This window comes from Cavia porcellus, unplaced genomic scaffold (genome assembly GCF_034190915.1).
Source record: "Cavia porcellus strain 051 isolate PalLab524CR breed Dunkin Hartley unplaced genomic scaffold, mCavPor4.1 scaffold_19, whole genome shotgun sequence".
In the NCBI taxonomy this organism is placed as follows: domain Eukaryota; kingdom Metazoa; phylum Chordata; class Mammalia; order Rodentia; family Caviidae; genus Cavia; species Cavia porcellus.
This window is the reverse complement of record NW_026947502.1, coordinates 3,429,705-3,455,945: the sequence shown is the minus strand read 5'-3', so window position 1 is coordinate 3,455,945 and position 26,241 is coordinate 3,429,705. Positions and strand designations below refer to the sequence as shown.

The 26,241-nt window shown below is 45.0% G+C and overlaps 2 protein-coding genes across 4 annotated transcripts in view; one reads left to right on the top strand and one right to left on the bottom strand.

Annotated features, from left to right (window-relative positions):
* The window catches only part of Cdc42se2 (CDC42 small effector 2), a 101,454-nt gene extending 81,189 nt beyond the window's left edge, over positions 1 to 20,265 (bottom strand). Inside the window, exon 1 of one of the 3 annotated variants that reach the window (XM_013146740.3) lies at positions 20,119 to 20,265. The gene's annotated coding sequence lies outside the window, so the exon portion shown is untranslated. Of the gene's footprint in view, positions 1 to 11,628; positions 11,744 to 12,089; positions 12,227 to 20,118 lie in introns of those variants that run through there. The other 2 variants (XM_063230579.1, XM_023562736.2) reach the window with 2 other exon arrangements.
* On the top strand, positions 11,652 to 15,311 carry LOC134471576 (dapper homolog 3-like). The gene is made up of 2 exons (XM_063230578.1): positions 11,652 to 12,916; positions 13,010 to 15,311. Exon 1 carries the CDS (start codon positions 11,935 to 11,937, stop codon positions 12,685 to 12,687), a length of 753 nt encoding a protein of 250 aa, XP_063086648.1. The 5' UTR covers positions 11,652 to 11,934; the 3' UTR covers positions 12,688 to 12,916; positions 13,010 to 15,311.
* Positions 20,266 to 26,241: the final 5,976 nt, after the last annotated feature.

Sequence of the window (26,241 nt, the reverse complement as noted above, 5' to 3'; positions counted from 1 at the left end):
TGTGCCATTTTCACAAAATAAATGTAAAAATGGAATAGTCTGAAGTGAAACTTCAAGAAAAACCCAATTTTTTAGATAGCAAATATACAGAATAATTCTAAACACTTTTCTTGAATTTATCTCTTGAATTTTTACCTTTCAACAAACAAAAGCACTTGGACACCCTTTCACAAAGGTGTAACATGGACTTCCAGCCCTACACTTCTTAAGGATTTCTAGTCTGCACTTCAGAAAATAAATGTATCATTTCTCAGCAGAAAAGGCCACATCAGCTAGGTTTTTTATTTTCCTTTACCACATGAGATGTTTTGAGCAACATATACACTGCACAGGAAGTACATCTAACAGAAGTGGCTACCAAAAAAAAAAAAAGGAAGACGTTAAGAAGAATAAAAACAGGCTAAGGGTGTAGCTCAGTGGTCAGTGGTAGGTCACCCACCACCTAGCATGTTCAGTTCCCAATCTGGGGGGCCAGGACACCACACATAAGGAGATCCCTGTGGAAAAGACAATCATTCACATCATACAACCCTTAAAGGACTCTGGGTTGGCTTAACAACTGCTACTTCAAGACTCAGTCAGAACTGGCCACTGTTAAAGCATGTGAATATATGTATTTGTTTCATGAATATAACTCAAACATTTAAAAACTCAAACACTAAAAAATCTTACATTCTAATTTTTTTTTTCCCAACAGTTTCCTCACTCCTCACTCTGACACATAAAACAAAGTACAGCAACACAGAGAGATGAACCTCTGCGCAAAGTCTCATTTCTCAGGCTGGGAATGTGGTTCAGTGGTGGAGAACGTGCCTGAAATGCATGAGCCCTTAGTGCACTATAACCCAGTACATTTTCCCTCTACAATTATTTTAATATTAAGGTATCACTAAAACTGGGACATACCACAATGTATGAGCTCACCTCCAGGTCCCTATTTTACCCTAGGACTGTTAAAATACTACTGTCAGCAATCACACAACTGTGTTTAATAGCTAGTGTAACAGTAGGGCTACTGTGTGACACTAAGTGGGGCCTTAAAATCACTGCACAAGCAATTCTTGTTCTGAGGTGACTTGCCACAATCTCTTCTCCACAAACACTTTACTTAGCATTAAACTTGTCAACAAAATATTCACTTTCCAGTAAGACCCTTTCAAACTACAGTAACAAAAAGCAATGCTATTATATTATTAGCAAAAGTAATTTTTTTTTTTTGAGACAGGGTCTCACTAAGCAGTTCAGGCTGGCCTTGAATACTTTATAGCCCAGGGTGATCTCAAACTTGCAACAATCCTACTGCCTCAACCTCCTGAGTGCTATGATTACAGGCATGCACCACCATGCCCAGCACAAAGATCTTATTACACAAATTACTCTTTAACATTTTGCTTTTTTAAACTAGGCATAGTGGTAAACCACCGTAATTTCAGCACTCAGGAGGCTGACGCAGGAAGATCATTGCAAGCTCGAAACTAGCCTGAGCTACAAAGTGAGCTCAAGGCCAGCCTGAACTGCTTAGTAGAGACCCTGTCTCAAAAAGCAAAAAAAAAAAAAAAAAGATCTTTCCTGAAAAACATGATTAATTTACCTGGAAAATACTCATCTTAACATTACTAGCAGTTACATTAGAGTGGTAATATTGAAGCTTTTTGTTTTTGATGTTCTTTATGTAAGACAGTTACTTTAGTCCATAAAAGAAAAAAATAGGGTTAAAGACAAATGAATTAAACATAAAGTAAATGTTAGCGCCACCGGGCAAGGTGACATTTGCTTATTATAATCCCAGCACTATGGAGGCTGAGGCAGAAGGATCACAATTCTAGGCCAGCCTGGACTACATGGAGTCCCCGCCTTCAGAGAAAGTCAATGATACTGAACAACTGTCGGTAAAACCTCCTGAGTCAAAAGTTCAATTTTTAAACAATAAATTTACTCCTGATAGAAAAACTCAAGCTTTAAAATAATCTTTGATCCAGTAATTCTGTCCCATTTGACAGAAGCTAGAGTTGGAAATCAGAACCACTTATTGTAAGTATTCATTCTTAAACCTAACTCTGTCAGAGTTCCAGAGGTGGCAGAATGTACCTACATTTCTACAAAGTTCCTGAGGTAGTAATACTGCTAAGCACCAATGATCTATATAACTGATGCTTTACGATCATCACAAAAATGTTAATGACTATAACCTGTAAGTTAAAAAGAAATAAATTTATATATTCTTTGTGGAAAAAAAACAACAGGAAGTGAAATCTATAGCAGTGGAGGTGGCACTAAAAACATCTTTTCTCAGCAGAATTAAATACTGCAAAGTCTATATATCATTAATTTTCCTGGCCCTTTCATGTCTCACATAAATGTGTTAAATTACAATTTTTAAGTGCATTTAAATATGTTCCTGCCTTTTTCATTTAACAGCACAAATGTGTGTGTGTGTGTGTGTGTGTGTGTATATATATATATAAAATAAATACTACTCAGTTATAATATTACTGTAGCTAGCTACCAGCTTACCATGGAAACACCATGAATATAGTTATGCGCCCTGCCCCTTTTGCAGGAAGAGTAAGCAGGAAGTGCAGCACGGACAGGATAGGCACACAAATGCAATGTTTGCATACCAAAAATCCCTCCCTGGGGCCACGGTAGCACAAGACTGTAATCCCAGCACTAGTTCAAGGCCAGCCTCAACTACAAACAAACAGAGCCCCTACCTCAAAACTGTCAAACAAGGGCCAGGGCTATAGCTCAGGGACATAGCCCCTGCCTGGCAAACACAAGGTCGCAATTTCGATTCCTGGTACCTTAAAAAAAAAAAAAACAGTAAAACAAACCAAAAAAATCCCTTCCTAAAACTCTCAGAATTCTTGGTACTGACAGACTTTCTGAGTAACAGCAACCACTTTTCTTTAACAAAGAAGCTGAGCAAAAAAAATAGAAAAAATGTAAATTTTTGGCTTACAATCTTAGTTGAGTGCCTATACCTGGTAAAAAAGATATACACAGTCTAGGTGTGTATCTATATGCAAAAAGATCAGTTTATTACAAGGCAAATGAGACAACACTTCAGTGCTATCCTCCTACTCCCAAGTCAGGCTTTTTTTTTTCTTTATTCCACCAGTTTCTTCCCTCTTTGTTTTCTTCCTGCCTCCTTCCTTCCTTTCCCATTTCACTGTCTGCACTTTCAATACACAAAAATTCACTCAAAACTTACCTTTTGCTCTAGTATCTAAATTTGTTTCTACTTATTTCTTACAGGACTGTATTATTTTAAGTGAAGTTTAAACACTTTTAGTTCCAGAAATGTGCATGAGCTACTATCACATGACTATACATTTAGCTTCTGTATACGCAGATGCGTGTGTCCAGGCCTCCCAGCACTCTGATAACTAAGATTCTGCAGAGACTGAAACAAAAGCTGTCACTAAGGGCACTGCACCGAAGTGCATGCTGGCCTGGAACCTGCCTATATCCCCAAGCTACCCTCGAACTCCCAGTGTTCCTCCTGCCCCAACCTTCCAAGGCTGGCCTCAAACTCAATATGTAGCCCAAGATGGTCTCGAACTTGTAGCGTTCCTCCTGCCTCAGCCTCCCGAGTGCTGGGACTAGAGACATGTGCTACCCAGCAGTACATCTGTTCTTCAGCCAGTTTTGTTTAGTTTTTTGAGATAGGATCCACTATGGTAGCACAGGCTTATGCTACCATAACTCAACTCATGATCCTCCTACCTCAGCCTCCTACCCAGCTTTTAAGAGAGATAAGGCACTTGCTTTCGTGATACAACCGTTTGAATAAGAAAGAATGAAGTCAAGATTGTCACTAGGTTTTTGGCCACGAGTTGATATGTAATAAACTGAAAACAGAAATGAGAAGAAAAGGAGAAGAACCAACAGTTCAACTGCAACATTAAACAGGATGTTGTTTAGACATCAAGTCAAAACTGTTGAGCAGGCAGATGGATACACAAATCTAGAAATTAGGAAAGAGATCCAGATCACAGATAAAATTTTCAGTTTGAAATACATAGTAATTCTGCCCGCCTGTAATCCCAGTACTTGGGAGGCTGAGGCAGAAGGACTGCTGTGAGTTCAAGGCCAGCTTGAGCTACATAAGCAAGTTCAAGGCCAACTTGCACTACGTGGTGAGACCCTGATTCAAAAAAAAAAAAAAAGCAGAGGTAATTCTAGCTAGATGGAATCACAAGGAACTGAATGCAAACAGAGACAAGATGAAAAGATGTAAACATAGAGTCCTGGAACACTGCCTCCTTTTCAGAAGCTGAGGCAACAAAAAGAAACCAGCAAAAGCAGCTAAAAATAAGCAATAATCCCCTAAAAAACAAAAAGCAAAGAGAAGAAAGCTTTCAAAAAAGGGAACAATTATCAATCATGTCAGAAGACAACCACACAGGAGAAGTGACTACAAGATGAGCCACCAAGGAGGTCACTAGTATCCTTGAAAAGAGTAGCGTTGCTGGGCATGGTGGCGCATGACTGAAATCCCAGCACTCAGGGGGCTAAGGCAGGAGGATCCTTGAGACTTCAAAACCAGCCTAGGCTACAAAGTGAAGTCAAGGCCAGCCTTAACTGCATAGTGAGACCCTGTCTCAAAACAAGAGTAGCTGTAAGCCTGATGCAGTAGTAATCCCAGCTACACTGGAAGCAGAGGCAGGAGGATCATAAAGTTTGATTGGGTTAGCAGCGTCGTTGGTGAGACTGCAAAAGGTCTGGGGATATACTCAGTGGCAAGGGCTTGGAGAGCAAGCACAAGGCCCTGGATTCAATCCCTACCACCAAGAATAACTAGCAGGACTCTTATAGGTCACTAGGGAAGGTTTTTAAAGGTGGGGGATATTCTGGCATTACCTCCACCTACACAATAATAGAAATAATCCACTAGAAACAGGAAAACGATGCAGCTCATTGGCAAGCAGAATCAGATCAATACTATAATGTCCCTAACAAGAGAAGAGGACTAAAACCAGGGACAAGAGTAGAAATAATGTCCAGGTATGCACTGAGGCAGGATTGCTGTGAGTTCGAGGCCAGCCTAGGCTACATAGCGAATTCAGGACCAGTCTGAACTACATAGTAAGACTCTGTCTCAAAAAAAGGGGGGGAGGGGGGAACAGCCATGGCAACAGAACAGCACAAAATGGAGTCCATGAATAAAGATGTGAGGGGCCACACTTTTCTGTGAATGCTTCCATTGTTATCACACAGAAAGCAAAGGCCTCAACTGCAAAGGAAGAGGTGCCAGATTTGAGGCAAAAGGTACAAAACAGACATTTAGGGAAGAGGGAAGTGATCCAACCAGCGAAATGCAGGAGAACTGGTTAGGAGACTGGGCAGCCTGAAGAGCTCTGTTGCTCTCAGTCAAAGTTGAGGAGCAGACCACAACCACCTCCAGAGAACCTCTAGGGGTGTGTGCACGACTGCCCTGCTGGATGCCTCTGAGCCACAGGGGCACACGCTGACTGATCGATCCACCAGTGGCTGGGTCAGTCGTACACATACCCCTGGAGGCTCAAGCCGGCAGGAAGGAGTCAAAGAGAGTCCAGGTCAGCAGGGTGTACTGCCTTGCAAGCACATGTAACTGCACAGGAGAAGCTGGACAAGATGGAGAACTAGACCTAGAGTGACCCAGCAAGCAGGAGCAGCAGTGCATGCCTTAGGGACTTAGTGTGACTCCAGCTCAAAATTTAACTTTTTTCTAAAAATTTAAAAAGAAAAAACCCACAAAGTTGGGGATGTAGCTCAATGTGAAGATGCTGGGTTCAAACCCCATACCATAAAAAAAAAAAAAAAAAAAAAGTCAAGCACTGCAGTGAAAAGAAGGTTGCAGCAAGGGAGTGTAAGTCCCACTAGGGCAACAGTGCTGTTGAAGCGGAAGAGCCGGACGGGAGAAGCTGAACAGACAGGATGCTGAGGCCCAGTGAGACTTAAAACTGGAACAGGACACATTCTCGGGAAAGACTGCAGGCCAATGTTAGGGAACCACCTCCAGCGGAACATAGCAAAGCATCTCCCTAAGTAAAGTGGGCACCCAGAGGAGCAAAACTGGAAGGTCAAAGCAAAGCTAGAGAAACCTTTTAACCCAGGAATCACAGCTGGCAAGTCCCAGGCAGGGAATCCCAAGACCAACACTTCCAGCGCCTCCAGGGGCAAATCCCTCTCTGAACCACTTGCTTAGCTCAGCACAAGGGTCCGAGAACCTCACTCCCCTCCCCTCCCCACACTACCCCCATCCCACCCTCCCTAGACTCTTAAGAGGTGAGGGCAGCTTACCAAAGAGGAGCTGAAAAATAAAGAAGGAAGCAAAACACACTATGCACAGGTGCAAACTCGCTAGGATGAGTGTGCTCATCACGTGTATCTAAACTGCAGCAATACATGTAATGTTCAAACCAACAAATGAAAAAGGAGGGCTCAGTGACCAGGACTCTTCTTCCAAAGCAGGCGTTCAGACCCGCTGCAGTCCTCAACTAGCCAAGAAAACTCTAAATTGCCTAGGAGCTTAAAAACCAACTAGCCCACTGAAACTATCTCTTCTAATGACTACAGTAAAACTAAGGCCAACATGTGACCAGGAGACTTTTTATTACCTAAAAGTGACTGGAAACGTAAGTGATCACCCTAAAACTTGTCCCAGCAGCAATAAAGACTTCTTTTTTTTTTTTTGGTCTTTTTCCTTTTTATCGGTACCAGGGATCAAACTCACGACTGCCTGCTTGCAAGGGCACTTATGCCGCTGAGCTAAATCCCCAGCCCCCAATAAAGACTTCTTAATAGGCAGAGCTTTAAGACTCCAAGTGAGAGTAAATTGCTTCGTTTAATTTTACCAAGTCTCTTCCTGAACATACCAGTTCCACAAATACCTACAACTTCCCAATACATATGCACAACATAATACATATAAAATACAAAAAATATGTGTAGTGCTGGACGTAATAAAAAATTGTGCTTCACTTTATTAAGCAAGAAGTCCAACTATGGTCAGCCATGGTGGTGCACACTTGTAATCCCAACACTCAGGAGGCAGAGGCAGGACAATCACTATGAATTTGAGGACAGCATGGGCTACAAAGTGTGTTCAAGGCTGCCCTGAACTGCATAGTAGACACTATCTCAAAAAAAAGTCAAGCTAGTTTACTTATTAAATCAAATAAAAAATGTCAATGTTTTAGTACAGATACTTACAAAAATTCTATCATTAAGATATTACAGGAAACTTTAGTATGACGCCTGGCATGGAAGTGCATGCCTATAATCCCAGCATGTTGGGAGGCTTGAGGTGGGAAGATTACCAATTTGAGACCAGTCTGGGCAATTTAGGAACTTAGCAAGATCCTGTCCCAAAGTTTAAAACAAAATTCTTTCTTTGAAAAACAGTTGGGGCTGCTGGCTCAGTATGAAAGCCGTGGGTTCAATACTCAGTACCATAACTTCTTAAGCAGGTAAGCAACACAACGGAAATATCAGGGCGCATTATTTTAATCACTGTCAAAGGCACTCAGACTTAAAGGAGACTTATACAATGCTTTCTAGGACTAAACTACATTTGCAAATACATTCTAGTGTCAGAACAAAGACTACTCTTTACCTAGTGTTTGACATGTCAGTGTAGAAACTCCCTATGGACAGGATTCCAGAGCAGTTCCAGGTAAATCCTGCTCCATTCACTGTTACTATTACAGAAAGCTTCAAGTACAAGTTTTGAACTGAGGCAGCAGGATAATGTTAATAATTAACCAGCTAAACTAACTAAATCCCAACTGTTTCCAGGTGGTATTAAAAAAAAAGAAAATCAGGAAAAGATGCCCTGATCTACCAGGCAGATAGATATGTATGAGTTTCACTCAATTGCTGTTAAGAATTCATGGTGAACCTCTGCGCTGCCTCCATCTGAGACAGATCAAAAGCAATACTAACATTTAACGTTCATTATTTCCTGAGATAAAGAGGCGGCAGAGGTGGTGCACACCTGTAATTCCAGCATTCAAAGAGGCGGAGTGAGCCAAGAGGGAGGTTGAGGCAAGAGGATTGCTGTAAATTCAAGGCCAGCCCACTACATAATGAAGCCCTGTCTCAAAAAGACAAAAACAAAACAAAAGAAAACAAAAAAACTTAACAGAAACTTATCCTAGAGAGTAAATCGAGAAATCAAGTTACAAAGCACTGAAGAAACATACTAACTGCTAAATCTTTCTCAATGTACACAGGTGAAGGTGTGCATTGCCTAGTACGCTAGAGTAACATCATTCTTAATCATTTTATTACTTTCATCCGAGAAAAGGTTTTCTATCTCTAAAATTAGTCCAAATTATTTCTAAAATCATCCTCATGAAAATTGAACTACCTCCCCACAAAAGAGACACACCAAAAAATGTGAAATACTTCAACATTTATACAAAATATACAATCCCGGACTTCAGCCTCAAACATTATGAACTACTCCAAAGTAGGAATACTTTGAAAACATTTACACTATTTGTAAAGATATTAAAAAATAGTTGAGTTACTCCTCAAAATGTTGTCGACTGTGACAAATTCTTAATTGCTTATCCAAAACCCAACCATCTTTTATTTAAAATTGCAGCTTGTGTTGGTGGTTCCTTGCCAGCTATTACCATTTACTGTAAGATTTCCCATCAATGGTAGACTGTTAGGAGTGCTACATTACTGAGTAACTATTCCTTTTTTGTTTTTGTTTTCTGGGGTTGTTTTAGATATGGTTTCTCTATCTAGTTCAGGCTGGTGATGAACTCAGTAAGGCCAGACTGGCCCACAACTCAGAGCAACCCTCCTCCCTCAGTCCTACTTTGGAGTAGTTCATAATGCTTGAGGCTAAACTCCAGGATTATATGTTTTGTATAAATGCTGAAGTCTCTGAATTTTTTTTTTGTCTCTTTCATTTGTGGATTCGTAGTTCAGTTTTCACGAGGATGATTTCAGAAATAATTTGGACTGATTTTACGTTTAGAAAGCTTTTGTTGTCTCAGATGTAGAAGGAGGCATGAGCCACCACATCCAGCTACTATTCTTACAAGAATTACAATATTTAAAGAAAATCTATAATGACACGCTATCACTAAAATTAAGGGATTACTTTTCTCACTAATCCCAGGTGCAACCATTAAAACCAAGTATCTTGTAAGTTTAATATTTAAAAGTTCTATTTAAAGGTACACATAGCAACAATGCATAATGTTATAAGCACTAATAAATCAAAAGGTCCACTAAATATAAAAGCCAATTGTGAAAACATTAGTAACCTACATTATTTTGTCATAATCAAGAATGACTACAAAGATCAGATTACTCTGGACTTCTGAGAAGCCAAACAGTCAACATTGTTTAAGAGTTAGGAGAGACTCTGAAAAATGTGTCATTAGAAGTTTCTGTCCTTGTATGAACATCAGATAATTTACAAAATGCTAGATGGTAGATGCTACAACACAGCTAGGCTGTATGGTACATGGCATCACATACAAACCCCAATGGAAGGTCACATAGTGCGAGAATGTGCTTTTTAAAGATATATATATATATGATACAAATAGCCAATAAAGAAGCTGGGGGATTAGCCCAGTGACAGTGCATGAGGTCCTGGGGTCAGTCCCTAGTGAGGAGAAGGAAAAGGAGAATGACACAGAAAAGAGGCATGGTGGCACACGCCTGTAATCCCAGCACTCAGGAGGTTGAGGCAGAGGACTGTTGCAAATTCGAGACCACCCTGGGCTACAAAGTGAACTCAAGGCCAGCCTAAACTGCATAGTGAGACCCTGTCTCAAAAAGACCAAAAAAAAAAAAAAAATGGGGAGGAATAACTCAACTTTATGTTCAGAATAAATATACTGCTAAACTCCAGTTTTCAAAAGCAGATTTCACAGTTTTAATACGAGAGAAAATCTAAATACAGAGCCACAAATTGTAATCCTTCCCTCTTCAGTACATACTACCAAAGTCAATTCTGTGTTTGTAATTGTTAATAAAAGATCAAAATAAAATAGTTGAATCCAAGAGTTACGTTCTTTTTGTTTTTCGTGGTGCTCGCAATAGAAACCAAATCCTCACACATGCAAGACCCAAGTACTCCACCACTGAGCTACATCCCTATCCCATTCCATCATTAACAGAAAAAAAAAAAAATCCACCGTTTATCTCTGGGGATTTTTAAAGTTTGAAAATGTTATCCCAAGAACTATTTACAGGAAACAGACACAGGACTACATTACCCTTCAAAAAACACTGCACCAGAATTTTCTAATATGTGGGAGAAAATTAAAATAATTCTTTGAACTCTTTTCTCCTTCATTTTAAAACATAAATTTTATTCACCTGACAATGTGGAAGTGTAACCCAGTAATTTCAGTCCTAACAAAAGTTACTTATTAACCTTTAAAAGGACAAGGACACTTCCTGCAGTGCACCTGCCACCTTCCCCAACTTAAGCAGAAACTGGGGACTTAAGAAGCCTCTACCCACCACATCGCCAGTAAGAACTTTTGACCTGAGTTTTAGAAAAGGATTTAACTAGGTTTTATTTGTCTCTAGAATCTCGACTTCCAAGATACATCCCTCGAAGCACAAAATAGTTTACCAAGTACCTGTAAGTGATGTTGTTAATTAGATTAACGCAACACTATATTTCCCATCCCAACAGCCCGTAGTTCAAAACTCTCCCTGACTCAAAAGATACTCCATAGCAATGTGTAGTGGATTACCTGTAATCCAAGCATTCTTGGAGGCTGAAGCAGGAAAATCGTAATAAATTTAAATTTAAGTGTCCCCTGGACAATTTAGACACTTGATGAGATCCTTCCTCAAAATACAAAAAAAAAAAGTAATATTAATAATAATTTTAAAGGGCTGACCGGGCAGATGCTACAGTAGGAGGACCCTGGGTTCAATCCCCAGAACGAAAAAACAAACGTGAAAAACTCAAGACCATGCCAGTCACAGTCCCTGAAAAGCAAGTACGTGTCTTTACTCATAACGAAACAGAAAGCTCAGCCTCACCATGCAATTTCCAAACTCCCTTTTCATCATCTCCATTATTTTAAAAAATAAAAGGAGAGGCAACCATCCGGGACCCCTCTCGTCCCTCAAGAGCTATCCCTATTCTCTATCCCTGTTCTCCAATAAATTTCTCCATTTTAAAAAAAATCAGAAATCAGGCCAGTTTTTTAAGAAACAAAAATTGCACACACACCAACTTTTACAATGAAACACTTCACGTTTCGAATGCATTGCTTGTGACCCTAGTAACTATATTCACCAATATACCTGCATTTGTTTGACAGAAATAAGTACGTAAGTCTCCCAGCGGTTTTCTGCCTCTTTCTCCCCAACCTGCCAAGAGGGCGAGCCCCAATCTCAACAAACGAGAGGCCAGCCCTGCCCGCCGTTTCGGTATCCATTCATTCACCGCACCGCACGCCAGAGTGGCCCGCCGCGCTGTCACACTGGTGGCTCAGGCCCGGTGATCCGCCGCTCGAGAGCCCCGGACGCTCGCCGGTACCGGTACACCGCGCCGTCAACGACTGGCTGGCCAGGCAGCCCCGCAGCGGCGGCCGCGACGTCAGCGGGCCGCTACCTGCCACGCCCGTCACCGCCCTCACTCACCGCGGCGACCGGCGCCGGGAAACAACCTGTACGAGTGGCTGCCGCGCCAAGGCGGAGCCCGGGCTCCCACCCCGGGCCGGGTCAGGCCCGTCCAGGGCCGCGGGGCGCGGGCCGAGCCGCACCTGAGGCCTCCCGCGCCGCCGAGCCCGCGCCGGGGGAGGGGCGCGCCGTCCTCGTCAGCGGCTCGGGGCTGCGCCGCCCCCGCCACCCGCAGCCCGCTCCGAGCGCCGCGCGGGCCCCGCCAAGCGGACAAGGAAGCCAGCCGAGCCAGCTCCGAGCGCCGCAGGACAGCGCCCGGACCTGAGAATGGAGCCCCGTGCGGCCGCGACCGCAGCCCACTGCCCGCAGCGCGCGTCGGGAGGGGCCGGGCCGAGCCGCCGTGCGGGGCTGCGGAACTGTGGGGCTGCGGCCCCTGACCCGAAGGCCGCGGAGAAGCGGCCCGGGGCCGGCGCTGCACTCACCCTCGCCTTTGTCTCACAGCCTACCCCGGCCGCAGCCGCTCACGGCCCCGGCACCACGGCTCCTGCCAGCCCCACACCCGCAGCTGTGCTCCCCGGCGCGCTCGCCGCTTCCTGGCCCCGCCCCCCGCCGGTGGGCGTAGCTACAGGCAGCGCGCGTGCGCAGAGCAGAGGCTCGAGAGGCGCGGCCCCGCCCCGCCTCCTGAGGACGACCCGCGGGTGGGCTGCGAGACCCCGCGCGCGCGGCCTGGCGGGAGAGCGGGAAGATGGCGGCCCGCGAGACCTGGTCACCTATTTGACAGCGTTCCACTATCACAAAGATCGAATCAACCTCTCGCCAGCCCGAGGCCGAGAGCCTCCGCCCCGCGCCGGCAGCGGGAGGACTGTGTGTGCCCAGCGACACTGTGACCGCCGCCACCGACTCGAGAGACCCCTGGGTTGGGTCGCGCGCGTAAAACTTCGCAGCCCAGACGCCGGACGTAGTGCGGGCCGGGGACTCCAGCACCGCGGACCGAGCCCCGGGACTAGCGGGCGGCCTTCCAGCCCCTGGGCGGCGGCCCGGCGACCCCAGGTCCTCCGCGTCCGCTCGTCCTCACTTTGATCTCGGCTGCCGGGAAAGCTCGACGGTTGTTCCTTCGAATCGCATTAGGGTCCTCTGCGTCGTTCATGGGCTCTGGGCAGCATACAGCGACGTCCCAAATGGCCCGCCGGCCCGCCGGCAAAGCGAGTTTGTTGTCAAGGCAACAGGGAGAGTTCCCCCCCCCCCACGGGGAAGGTCTGCTCGCGTCCCAGCCGATCAGAACCAACCAGCATTCACGGTAGAAGCGGAGGTATTTAGTGGCCCGCAGAGTCCTTGGATTTGCTTTTTCCTTTTAAGAATCATGGTCAGTCTCTAACTGCGCATTGGTGCTTGAATGTTCCAGATGCGTTGCTTTGCGTCGGATTTGGAACCTTCTTCCCCATTACCGACTTCACACTTGGTCATCCTCGTACAAACTGCTGCTTAATGCTGATCGTTAGTCCGCACCACATCACCCTGCAGCTCCACACCAACCAGCAGTCCTACTCAAGACCTTTCACACACTGCAGCGGTCTATCATTTATTTATTCCCTGTGCCCATCTCTTAATGTCTGGCTCCCCCCACAGAAGTTAGGATTTTTGTGTGTTCTGTTCAACTGAGACGCCCCAAGTGCCTAGAAATGAAAAATGAAAAACCTTCCCTGGGATAATAAAAAGCATAAAGCAAAAAAATTAAAAAGTCATTTTTTAAATTTCAAATTTTCTTTAAAAAATTAAATTTTCTCTATTCCAATACCTGCCAGCTAATTGTAAGACCCTAACCTGCATCATATAAACATTTTAATTTTCCAGTTACCCTAAGTTCAGTGATAACCATTGATATGACATTTAATGCAGTTTTTGACCAGTGGTATTGTGATACCTTATTTCACTGAATAGGAATAATATGATAGGGTAGAAATTTATTGATTTGATACTCAGGCATATTTCTAAAAATTTCCTACGGCAAAAAAAGAAAAAATTGCTGATCTTGATATATGGACTTGTATTCCTTTCTCTGAATTAAAAATGTAATCACATTGGGTTCAAATGGCTTACTATTTTCTACCATTTAGCCATAAATGATAAAATTCATTATGTGACCAAATTTTTAAATTTTTTTGTTTATAAAAAAGCCCATGATACATGATTGAACAGCAGTGATCTAACTTAAGTTGCTATAGCTATTCTACTGATACCTTTTCATCAGTAGAAAGTCAAGGACACAATTCCATTCAATCATACACGAGTATAGTATGGGTATAGGTGCATAATTAATTGCTCAGTGTTATATTCATAACACAATCTCCTTACATATTTAATTTTATCCCTAATGATTCAAAACAATTTAAACCTACAGATTTTGCCTTACAGTTGAATTGATAATAAAATTATATTGTTCTTTACACAATTGCTCGACAGTAGCTTTCATGAATATCAAAATGTAGTTTTAATTAAAAATATTAATAATTTAAAATTTTTTCTAGGGTCAATAATATGATGGCTCTGTACTGTCTTACAGGTGTTACTAATTATAATCTTGCTCCAAAAGACAAGGGTAGAAATTAGCTAACTTCACAATTTATACAGATAGTATACATTGAAATGCTGATAAGTGAAACCAACTGTTGCAGTACAAAAGAAACTTGTTTTGTACACTAATCCATAACAAGTGAAAGCTTTCACACCTCAGACAACAGGCAGCAACATGCCAACGGCTAATCATCACTTAAGAGCTCATGGAAAAGCATTCATGTAACTCACACTGGTCTGATTCTGCAAATTTTTTTTACTTAAATTATCCTTTTAAAATCTTAAGTGGGTTTTTCTAAAAGTATGCTATTAATATATTTTTTAAAAACTCCTTTCGAAAACTTGGAATCAGCCATTTTACCACATGTAGAGACAGTATATGGAATCAGCCCAGAATTCCAGTCCAAACTCTGCTTCACAATTAGGTAGAGGATTCTGAGCAAAGTTTCTTTGACCTTCCTTTCTCCTAGCAGGACTGACAGTGTTCCCTACCTCAAGGGCTGTTGTGAGAAATCAAGGAGAAAACTCAAAGTTCTTAGCCCTGGGGCTGGCACAGGCTAAGAGCTGGTGAGGAAATGCTAGCTATTATCTTTACACAAGTATATAATTAAGCTCATTGCTGTATATTCATAGTAATATGAGAAAACGCCTCATACAGGGGCCCAAATGGTACTGTTTGCGTTCTGCATCAAGAACTAGTGTTCAGGGCTGGGGATTTAGCTCAGCGGCATAAGCGCCTGCCTTGCAAGCAGGCAGTCGTGAGTTCGATCCCTGGTACCGATAAAAATGAAAAAGACAAAAAAAAAAAAAAAAGAACTAGTGTTCACACGTGTGAACCTCGTATTGTCTCATTAGTGTGACAAGCTGAAAGAAAAAAATGTGTATGTAAATAAAAATAGTTGAGGTAGTTGTACTACTGATTTCTCTGAGTTCACTGAAGAGAAAGATTTGCACTGGTCCTGTTTGGACAATTGAATGCAGATGCCCTGTGCTCCGGGTGAATAATTCGGGGATGACAAGGCACAGTATGTGTACCATTGTGGCCCCCAATCAATGTGTAGTGAAATTAAATTGTAGGGTTTTTTCTTCATTTTTTTCTTTTTATCCTTCAATAAAATGGATTTGGAAAGAAAAAAAAAAAAAAACGTGTTCAATTCAGTGAACATTTTTAAAGGGGCACGACCATTTTCTCTATCACCACAATGTGCTAGACACAGTTCTAGACAACAAAGGAAGTGAAAAATAAGGCCCAGACCTAAAACAGCTTCACGGTTGAACAAAAAGCGACAAACATGTAATGCGCGCCTACTTTTAAGTCATGTGACCATACTTCCTGGTCTGTGGAGGGCATCTCTAGTCCTGACTTAGCAGCTATTCGTGCCTCCTTTCATACTCAATTCTGTTCAGGTTTCTATGATAAATTACATGGCCACTCCTAATTATACAAAGTGCATGATGTGCAGAGAAGAAGCCCTAAGTTCTGTGTCAAGCTGTGGACACTTCACATGATCTGCCTTGGGTGCTTTTGAAGATAGAAAAAAAATAAGACAATATACAACCCAATGGCAGACATCAAACATCTTAGCAAATTAGTCAAGTTAGTAATGAGAAACATGACACATGAATTGTGATCTGAGGAGACTGAGAAATATCAGAAGGCACATGGAAATTAGGAAAAAGGCCTTTTCTGTCACTGAAGGGGCCAAAAATTGAATGGGAACCCAAGAAAAGCCAAGCACTGCCTTTTCTTCTACCTAGAGCTGACCCTTGGTACTCATCAAACCACAAGTATGCACTGAATGTCCTCTGCTTGCCAGGTAGCAAACCAAGCACTGTGGGAAAGCTCCACAGAAAGCCAGGCCTTTGTCTTTTTGCAAAAGGCAGTGTTTGACTAATAAGACACAGTAGGCTTGTGAATGCCAAGGAGAGATGTCAGAGGTCTCAGTGGGTCAGAAAAAGGTGTCTGGGAGGGAAAGATACTCCAGATGGGCCTCGGGGGAAGAAGGTGGTCTGCTGTTGAGAGAGAGGAGGTGGCTTCCAAGCTAACAGGCACACATCTCTGTCCAGGTGTTGTGGGAAGTCACTCACTCGTAAGGGGACAGAGACAGAGAGAGAGAGAGAGAGAGAGAGAGAGAGAGAATTAAGGTATGCACAGCTTCAACACACAGTCCACGATCTAACTGCATTGTTGTCTGTCCCTCAGTTAAAAAAAGAAAAGGAAACCATAAGAAACGTACTAAATTTTGCCTCTGGAGACAGATACTAAGGAAGAGGAGAAAGTCCGGGGCATCTGCTATGTCAGGCTAGAGACCACCAGACAGCACAAATTTTCCCTTTTTTCTTTCTTCTTGCAATTCCCACATGCGCAGCAAGTAATACAGATTTCTACAGATTTTCCTCCTGTGTCAGGGAAGATGTTGCAGTTTGTTCAACTTGGAAACATGAGTCAGCTAAAAGAAACCTAAGGGCAGGCAATTACGGCAGCAAAGACAGAGACTCCGTGGCTGGGGAGAAAGCGCAAGGCTCAGGCGAAGGCTCAGGGAGGCGCCTGGGAGGTGCCTGGCAGGAGGGGCCTCGGACTGGCACTGCAGAGTGGGGAGGCCAGTGCAAAAGGCAGGAAACCAAGCGTGGCACCCGCACTAGCCGTGCCTCCTCAAAACCTCCTCAAAACCCGGCAGTCACGAGAGAGCACACTCCTGCAGCTGCCAGGCCCGCAGGACCAGCAGAACCAGCTCCAGGACCTGTTAGGAAGTCCGGGCGCAGGCTGCATGCTTCACTGGGGCTCCAGCCCCAGAGCGTGCAGTGGTCCGCACGCCCCTGGAGACTGGTGCCCTTATAACAGGAAGGACACAAATGGTTCCACTTTCTGTTGGCACACAAGTCTACCTGCTGTCCCCAAAGCTGTGTAAAAATTGGGGGTAAAGTTGGAAGGAGGGGAAAGTACCAAACCAGGATACTTTACATTCCATCTGCAAGGCTTAACTGCATCTGAGTGACTCAGTTGTGCTTTTGTCCCTACTGCTAACTAAGTAGCTGGAACCAGCCATGGTGGCACGTACTGAAATCCCACATGCTTGGGAGACTGAGGCAGGAGGAGTTCAAGCCCAAGCAAGACCCTCATCTCAAATCAGTCTGGAGGTCATGGTTCAATCCCCAGTGTGGCAAAAATAATACGAATAACTCAAATAGCGAGGAGGGCTCTGGCACCTTGCTCCCGTCTCTGTGACTGTGCTAGCACACCTGTGCTTGCCTAGACCATGCTGGCCCCTGGTGAGCAGCCTGTTACAAATGTCCCTGCCTCTCCCCTAACAGTCCCTGCATCAGTCTCCAGGTGCAGCCAGGTAATCCAGGTGGGCCTGCTCGAAGGACACGAGCCCACGAAAGTGGAGAATTTTATCCTGCTAGGGGCAAAAGAAGAAGTCAGATTCGAAGCATGAAAGGAATTGATTTGGGAAGCAGACTAGAAGGTGGGGGTGGGGCCGCAGCTAGAAATGCGCACAGCCTGGAGGAGCAGGAGTGGCCCTGGCTGACAGCCCAAAAAGAAACAGATCTCAGTCCTGTGTCCATGGGGAACTGAATTCTGCCAAGAAGAAAGACCTCGGAAGCTGATCTTTGCTCCAGCGCCTCCAAATGAAACCTGGACTTGAAAACATCTTGCTGCCAAGCGTGCGATGCTGTGGGCTGAACTTGTAACCCACAGAGTGTGTAACTCATCAACATGTGTGGCTTCAGCCGGCTTAGCCTGCCTTCATTTGTTACACAGCAATAGAAGCACGAATACAGACGTGGGTGGATTGCAAGTTGGGGCCCAAACTTGGGCAACTTACCCATGTAGCAAGACTCTGTCTTAAAAAAAATAATAGATAAGGGCAGGGGATGTAGCTTAGTACAATGGCCCTGGGTCCAGCCCCCACACTAGAAAAGAAAGCAAGGGAGGAAAGGAAGTGGGGAGACGGAGGAGGAGGTAAAAAGAAACAGCCACCGCTGAGTCGCTCTTGTCTGGAGCAGCCGTGAGGTGGCCACCACCCTCAAGAGTGTATTTGAGTGTCCACTCTTCTGTCAAGCCCTGAGGAGAAGCTGATGGATTCTCAGGCATTAATAAACAACCGTGGTTCCTAGCTGGGATGATGTGGGGGAGGGGAACCATGGGAAAGTTTTCCCTGATAATTTTGCATGCAGGAACTCACATGTTATTTTCATTCAAGTAAAAAACCAAAAGCAATTTTATTTTGCAGTAACAGTCTGGTGAGTCCTTGCAGTCACGACTGGCACTAGGGTCTCTTGTAGCATACAGTGCCGGTCTCTGAGAAGGAAAAAGTGGAAAGGGAAGATCTCTGGGGCCAGGTAAAGGTGGGTTCATTTTGCACATTGTCATTTTGCACACTTGGCCTAGGCACAATTTTCTTCAACCTCTTAGAGTTCCAGCCTACTTGTCATAAAGTAAGAATAAGACCTATCTAATAATATTTAGGACAAAGCAAATAGGTCATGTAAAAATCTCAATGTCTAAAGCATAGTAGACCATTCATAATTTGCCTCTATTATTATAGTGGATTTTTCCCACAGCTTCCTGGCAATCTTTTTATAGTGAAAGTACCTAAATTATAGCATATAATAATTCAGTGCTATCCTACAGATATGTAATGCCAATCACAAAATAAATTTAAATTTTCTAAAGAGAAATATGCGAAGTTAGCTTTTAATAAATTTTCTAACCTATTATATCAAAAATATTACCCTCTTAATATCCATCAATACAAAGATGTCTTTTTATGTCGTTTATGTTTTTTAACTAAGACTTCAAAACTCAGCATATATTTCTTACACTTGTAGTACATCTCAATTCAGAATAGCTACAGTCCAAGAATTAAATAGCAGTATGTAACTAATGGCTATGGTATTGGGTACCTCAGCACTAGAACTATGAATAGTTTCAGTAAATTCTCCTTTACTTTTTGTTCATTCTAAGATAAATAAAAACATAATTATTGACAGATGGGAATGCTCACTCTGGCAAACTTGGATACTTTTGGAAAAACCATCATGTCTTAGTTATAATGAATCATGATTCAATCAGAGGATCCAGGCACAACTGCCACACTGATTTCTAATTTCAAATTCCAAGACATACAAAACATCAAAGCTACATAGCAAGCAACCAGGACAGCTACAGCAAAAACCTGTCTCGCCTAGAAGAATGCAGATTGTTTTTAGACTAACTTTAATGGATTATTATATATGCATTTCCTTTGTTTTTGTTTTTGTTTTTGTTTTTGTTTTTTTCTTTCAACAACCTGGATTAAAATTTTGGGTTCTGCATCATTGTTTTTTCTAAGTCAACATTCCCATTAGCAAAAATAAAGACTAACACGAATCTGAAGTGGTGAGAAACACAACCAATGCGCAGAAGGGGCCCAAAGACATTTCTACACACGCGCCCACACACGCATGCATGCACACGTGACCGTGGTTCTTCCACTGAGTGAAGCCAGGGCAGTTTCCTCGCGGTAATCTTTCTCTAGAGTAGAAAAAGCAGGCCACATCCAAACATGTACAGTACCAGGCAGAGCACTAACCACCACCGCGACCTACCCCAAAGTGCCCTGTGAGATTTGGTGAAAAGTGCACGCTCTGCAGAGGGGGAGGGCAGGTTTCCCACCCAAGAACTCTGCAGGGAGCTTTGGGGACGCCCTGCGCAGGGCCACAGGGCTGAGCCACAGCGCGGTCAGGGCCCGGCCGGCCCAGCAGGCAGCCTCGGGTGCTGGGACGCAGGACACGGTGGGCAGGAAACCCGGCCACCGGGTGCCGGCCCCGCCTGCGCTGCGCACCTGGCACTGCACCCCTGCCCGTGGGTGTGCCCAGCCGCGCCCCTGGGCCCGCACGACTCCCCTGCTCCCTTCTTGGGCTCCTTGCCTGGGCCTGGGCCTCCGCCCGCCTTACCGTGGTGAGCGGGCTCTGCTGCTGCCCCGCGGCCCTGGCCGGCCTGCGTCCTCCTGTCCTCCTGTCCTCCTGTCCTCCTGCTCAGTTCTCCTTTGCAGTCAGGAAGCTGCTGAACCAAGAGGCCACCACCACAGCTTCCGGCTCCAGTACCTCTCTGTGCGAAGAGGAAGTCGGGTGCTCAGTGCTACCACAGAGAAAGCTGCAGTGGAGGACAGGCAAAGCCTGCGGGCGTGGGCTCGACAGGATTCCTAAAAGAACTCATGCTTCTGAGAACTCCTCGGGAAGGAAAAGAAGGATGGCTTTTTCTAAGCATGAAAGAATGACGTGTAAAATTCAGAGAGATACGTGAGCCAGGCGTGTTGGTGCACACCTATGATCCCAACACTCGGGAGGCTGAGGCAGGAGGATCTCCAAGAATTCGAAGCCAGTCTGAGCTACATAGCAAGACTCTGTCTCAAAGAGACAGAGACAGAGACAGAGAGGAAATGATGCTGCACCTTCCAGAGACCAGGTCATGCTAAGGAGTTTGATTTCTTTTTCATTTTTTGTTTGTTCGGTGCTAGAGATTGAACTCAAATTCTCACACATGATAAGCCAAGTTTGATTCTATTTGGAAGATGGTAATGAGTTAGGCAGAATGACAAAATATACTAACGATAGTACTTTAGGAGTGAAGGTCAGGTATACAGAGATACGATTAATGTAATCGTAAGTAACCTCTAACCTCTTTACAGGTAACTTTACCTCTAACTGTGAAACATCCCTACTTCACTTCCTTGTAAACTGCATGTAGAACTCATTCTTTTTTGTTTTGGTTTGTTTGTTTTGAGACAGGGTCTCATTCTGTAGCCCCGGCTGGCCTGGAACTCATAGTGATCCTCCTGCCTCAGCCTCCCCAGTGTTGGGATTACAGACATGTGCCACCATGCCCAGGGTAGAATTCATTCTTAAAGGGTAGAATGTGCAACCTGAAAAGGAAAATGAGTTTTTATGTGGTTATTTCAAACTCAGCTGCTTTTTGTTTTCTGTACTGGAGATCTAAGTGCTCTGCGCGAGCGGTATCCCCAGCCCTTCTCCTCAGCAGTGTCTCCCTAAGGTGCCCAGGCGCAGCTCAGACCTGTGACTCTCCTGCCTCGGGCTCTCACAGTGAGTGCTGAGCTTGCAGGTGCAGCCTCACACGTGACTCATCTGTTGGCTTTTAAAATCAGTATCCCAAAGGGAAGATTTCTTTCTGGTTTATTCTATTCATGCATTTGTTTTCGTGGTGCTGGAGACCGCAACCAGGGCGTCGCACTCGCTAGGCACATGTTCTATCACTGAGCTACCCCTCTCCAGATTAGACCTCTGGGTTACTTTTCTTCTCCAATTATGTGTCTGTCTATTTTGCTGCACCAGGCATTGAACTTGGAGCGTTACGCATGCTCGGCAAGCACTTTACCTCTGAGCTACATCCTTAGCCTTTCTATTTGTTAATTGCAAGCCAAGGTCTCATTAACTCGCCCAGACCGGCCTGGAACTTGCTATTTTGCTTCACCCTCCCGAGTAGCCGGGTTTACAGGTAACCACCACCATCCCGGGCCCTCGGGAGCTCTGAAGTAACCTCAGCAGGTTTTCATTTGTGGGTGCAGTCTCCCTGCTTGTGAGTAGAATTCTGCACACGCAGAATGTTCGGGCCAGGCAGTGGCATTTCCACGTGGCACTCAGCTGTTCATACGCTGTCTCCAAGATGATTTCTTCATGTTTACTTTCTCTAACAGTGCAGAAGTGCATGTTCTACTCTATGAAAAGTGGGCTAAGCAGGTGTATTGGCACGCAGTCCCGTAACCCCAGCCCGGCGCCCGGTGGGCGGAGGCCAAGGATCATGAGTTGGAAGCCAGCCTGGAGTACACAGGGAGATTCTGTCTCAAGAAAACAGAGAATGGCAACATGCTCCGGCCTCTGGCTCTGCCTGGACCACTTGCCTGGCACGCAGAGGCCCGGGTTTGATCCTCAGTGTGGCGGGGCGTCACGGGAACCCTACAAGGCAGTGTGCTTCAGGAAGTGCAGCCGAGGAGAAAAGGCTGGCGCCGGGTGGGACCCGGAGTGCCTTCCCCTCCTGGGCCTCCTTTCTCTCTCTGCTTCCTGGTCGCCAGGTTTTATTTCCCTTCTTTCTTTCTGTCCTGTCTTCTCCACCGGTATCCTGAGCTTGGCTCATCCTCCTTTGCTCTTCAGCCTTGCTTCTAATCTCTCTCTTCTTTTATTTCTCTAGTTTTTCCTCTTATCCCTTTTAGATTTTCTTTCCTGAGGGCAGAATCACTCCACTGAGGGGCTATTTTAAAATTTGTTTTAGATTTTATTATATAACTATAAGCCTTGCGCCTGTGGTTACAGATGGCAAATTAATGGTGATCACAGTCCGTCGTTCTCTCTACTGTGCTTTCACTCACTGAACAGCTTCAGTCCAGGTGACACAGCTGTGACGAGCTGCTCTTCCTTGTAGTCCAGTACTGAGATTCCAGGGGTCGCAAGGAAAGCAAATCCGTCCCCAGAAACAGTGTCTGTGCAGGAGGATGAGGCTCTGCCCTTCCCGTAACGGAAGGGCTCCAGTACAATCAGCCTGCCACCAGCTCGCAGACTGATCACCCGGGGCAATGGTGCCATATCTGGAACCCAGTGTTGGCCTCTGCTGCTGGACACTGGGCGTTCTGCAGAGCCTGTACCAGATCACCCTCAGTGAGTGGGAGTCCATGTTGCTAAACCTACGCATGACCTCCATCCCTGCGGCCATGGCCACTGTGTCCACGAACCTACTGGGCAGTGACGGGTGGGTGGAGAAGCGAGTTGACTGCTACCTACAGAATGGGCCATCCCACCCACGTGATTATTGGAGTGCTCTTCTGCTGAGGTCACTTTGGGTAGCTTTTTGTTGTACTTAGATTTGTTTGGGCCACAAACAGCTTTATACACTTTGCTCACATGGACATGTCTACCCCCATCCCCCTTCTGTAAACATCTTTGTCACCAATTTCCACTCATTTCTTGCAAAACCATCCATAGGCCAGGCGCGAGCCTTCTCTTCCTCCAACAGCTGACTGTACAGTACACACCACGAGGCCATAGGTGGGTGCTAGGAGACAGAAGGCAGGAGGAGGAGCCGTGGGCATCTGGGCATCTTCTTCACGGAACTTACTTGAACCTTCTGGACCTGCTCTGGCTTGATCACGTGTATACCATTTCCATTTAAGAACAGACTGTAGCTGTGCACATACAACCTTATAATCCAGTGGATCAGATAATATCCAGCTTGTGACAGCCAACTCTGCTCCCGTGGTAACCTGGCGTCCCATGGTCCAGTGTTCAGTTCCCCTAAGGCCCAGTGGCAGGCCAGCGGCTATTTTTCAAAGGGAGAACAGGTGTCTGCAGATGATGGCAGAGCCTTGCTCCAAAATCCTAACGGCCTCCACCTACAGGGGCCTGATGGAGAGCAAACAGCATCTCTACCTGCCTCTGCCACTTCAAGTACATGCGTCTGCTGGGTCACAGGGCCCCAGTGGGATGGCAGCCTGCAGAGCAGCCCAGACCTGTTGCAGAGCCTTCTCTGGTTCTGGGCCCCACTCAGAATTAGCGGCTTTCTGAGTCGCCCGGTAAATGGGCTGGAATAACACACCTAAGTGAGGAGTGCTTTGTCTCCAAATCCTAACGGGCCCACCAGACATCGTGCCTCTTTCTTGGTTACACAAATGCAATAACTTACCTTTACCTCCAAAGGGATCCCTCTGCACAGCCCACACCACTGGACTCCTGGGAATTTCAGAGCGAGACAGACCTCCGACTCCTGAATGCTGACCAATAACTCCAAAGCAGTTGCTGCCTCCTGCTCATTTGGTCAAATCAGCATAACACCGTCAAGGTAACAGCCCTTGTAGGAGACGAAGGTGAACAAGATCCTGCAAACTGAGTCCAACGTGGGGCCGGAGAGTCAGGATAATCCTGAGGTAGGACAGGGAAGGGGTACTGCTGGCCTTGCCAGCTGGAAGCAAATAGGTTCGGGGAAGAACCAATCATCGAATCCACGGCTGCACACCAGGTGCCAGGAGACGTGCTAATCTGCCCAAGCAAGGAAGCCACATCTGGTACAGCAGCTGCAAGAGGAGCCATCACCTGATCTAGTTTATGGTAACCCAGCATCGTTCTCCAGGACCGAGCCATCTTCTGTGCTGGCCAAACATGATAATTAAACGGGGACGTGGGGGGGACCGTCACCCCTGCTTCCCCAAGTCCTTCAGAGCGGCCCCAACCTCTGCAGTCCCTCCAGAGCTGCGGGTTGTGTTTGGTTAACTATTTCACCAGGAGACAGGCAGCTCTACTGGCGGCTTACACTTGGCCTCTCCAGCTGTAATCCCTCCCATACAGGTTAGGGAACCGCTGTGAGGGTTTGTGAGGAGCTAAGTGTGTATCTGTCCCAAACATGCACTCCGAAACAGGGACATGACTACAAGGTGAATCTGGGGACTTGCCGGGCCCACCGTGAGCCAGACCTTTGCTAAAACTCTACTGATCAACTGACTTCCACAGGTCCTGCTGGGCTTTTTCTTAGACACTTTTTAGGGGGTCACACTATATAGTTTAGGCTCTCCTTCAATTTACTGTGTAGCCTCGGCTCGTCTCAGACTTGCAGCAATCCCCCTGCCTCAGTCTCCCAAGTACTGATACTACAAGTAGCATGAGCTACCACGGGGCTTTGCTTGTTTCTGTTTCTCTTTACTAGTTAAGTATATTTTAGGTACATATGATGATCACTTTACTCATAGACAATCCATACCTGTACATGATAGTCCTTGATTTATTTTTTCCCATTTTCTGCCTGTCTTTCAACACCTCTTCCCTTCCTTATTTACAAAGGCTTTGTTTCCATTTTTTTTTTTTACTTTTCCCTTCTTTTCCTCTCCCTGCATCCTAGTTCCTCTGCCCATTTAAACACTTTCTTCCTATTTCACAATCTCTATTATACATTTTGGTTCTTATTTACCTTTTAGTTTCTCACGGCAGAGAAATAATGCAGGGCTTACATGTGTGTACCTATCACCTCACTTGAGTGTGGTCTCGAGGTGCATGAGAGCTAGCTAAAAATGTCTCAAGCTTATCCTTCTTTATGGCAGAGTAGTACTCCATTGTGTATAAAACCCCACATCGTCCTTACCCATTCCTCAGTTGATAGGCACTTGGGCTGTTTCCAAGATTTATCTATTACAAAATGTACCTCTATACACATGGGTGTGTGTATATCACTGTGGTACAATGCTTTTAATTTTAAACATTTTTTTCAAACAGATTATAGAAGATTTAGCTCAGTGGCATAAGCACCTGCCTGGCAAGCATAAGGTCACGAGTTCAATCCCTGGTACCATAAAAAAATAAATAAAAGGCCACAAACAGGTTACAGAGTTAATGTTTTTGTCTTTTATGTATTTTTTCCTGGCAGGTCCTTACTATGTAATTCAAGCTGCCCTTGAACTCACTATGTAGCCTAGAATGCCCTCAAACTCATGACAACCCTCCTGCCTCAGCCTCCTCAGTGCTAGAATCACAGGCATGCGTCACCATGCCCGGCTGTGATGCCTTTGATTCCTTTGGGATGATACCCAGAAGGGGAATAGCAGGCCAAATAAAATCTCTAGTCCTACTTTTTGAGGAATCTTCACACTGATTTCCACAGTGGCTGCACCAGTCTGCACTTCCAGCGGTGGAGAAGGCTTCCTTTCCCCACAGCTCCTCCAGCACTGGTTATCGGTTGTTTTCTTCATACCCGCCATTCTTTCTGGAATGTCAGTATTGTTTTAATTTGCATTTCTTGAATACCTAACGATGCTCAACATTTTTAAAATATATTTCTTTGCTGTTCCTACTTCTTCACCTGGGAAGTGTCGATTTACTTCAGATGCCCATTTTTGGACTGAGTCTGTAAATTTGGGGGACTGATTCTTTCATATATTCTAGATAGTAGTCCTTTGTTTAAGGAACAGCCAGCAAAACTTTTTCCTTGCATTGTGTGTTGTCTTTTCACTCTGCTGGTGTTTTTCTTGCTGTGCAAAAGCTTTTTAGTGAGACGAAATCCAAGTTGTTGATTCTTTGTGCTAGTTCCTG

Excerpts from the sequence above, each read along its gene's own strand:
- LOC134471576 (XM_063230578.1), top strand. The coding sequence starts at position 11,935 with ATGGAGCCCCGTGCGGCCGCGACCGCAGCCCACTGCCCGCAGCGCGCG.